The following is a 944-nucleotide window of genomic DNA, read 5'->3' as shown; positions in this document are numbered from 1 at the left end:
ATGTATGTACGTATATATCATCTATCTATTTGTCTGCGTACCTCTTTAACCACCTACACTTTTGTACTTTGGTTTGTATTAGGTTTGTACTATACTTTTTGCTAACGAATTACTTTCCAGTTTTCATAAATATGGCAACCAAAAACTATTTAGAGTTACATGAACAAGCTGAACACAATGGAAACAACAAGGGGAGTGTTTCATCGTATTATGATATCAACGCTCCACAGCACAACGGATACAGCATGGGGAATTGGATACCACATGGTGAACTGGACATCACTCGGCAAACTGGTTATCGCTCATCGGATTCTGGTCGGCCATGTTCTTCGTGGACGGAGGAAGCCCAAGACATACCTGTCGTCGTGGTAACGCCACAAGACCTTCAACGAAGTAATCATACTCATAATCTTAATAATAGTAGTAGTAGTGGTAACAGCATCCATGTGTTGGTTGGTGAAAAGGGAAGTCCTGGTTTAAATGCGGGTTCTAAAGCTGGAAAAGCGCATCAGAATAACGGCAGCAGCGCAGACGAAACTCAAGACGAAGACATGATGAAATATTTAAGTAACAAACGACAGTCACATCGAAAGAAAGGCCAGAGTTCCAAATCTGAAAGGTCAGTGAATATATTACGTAACATGTCCTTTCTTTCTTCTTATCATTGTCGTTCTGCTGTTGTATGAACCAGGTCCGCCTTATTTTTCAAATATTCCATTCGAACCTTCGGTACTATGCAGGAGACTGCTTCTTAAACGAAGCTACATCTTTCAGTTTATCCATTTTTCAAAATACATTACGACGCAGGAATGTACGAGAGTTCTGAATGAACTATTCCTTTGAGGTTTAGAGCCTCTCAGCTTGCAGAAACATGTGTCTCGTTAAAATTTGGATATTTTGATATATTTATGCTTTCAGTTTAAGCATATATATATATATATATA

At 38.7% G+C, this 944-nt stretch overlaps 1 protein-coding gene across 1 annotated transcript in view; it reads left to right on the top strand.

The window, feature by feature from the left end:
• The first annotated feature begins 551 nt into the window (after nt 1-551).
• Nucleotides 552-944, top strand: part of LOC106867757 (transmembrane channel-like protein 3) — a 63,067-nt gene continuing 62,674 nt past the window's right edge. The window contains exon 1 of the mRNA XM_014912728.2: nt 552-619. Coding sequence (XP_014768214.2) covers nt 552-619 — 68 coding nt within the window. The remainder of the gene's footprint in view (nt 620-944) is intronic.

This window comes from Octopus bimaculoides, chromosome 22 (genome assembly GCF_001194135.2).
Source record: "Octopus bimaculoides isolate UCB-OBI-ISO-001 chromosome 22, ASM119413v2, whole genome shotgun sequence".
Lineage (NCBI taxonomy): Eukaryota > Metazoa > Mollusca > Cephalopoda > Octopoda > Octopodidae > Octopus > Octopus bimaculoides.
This window is presented reverse-complemented; position numbering and strand designations above follow the sequence as displayed.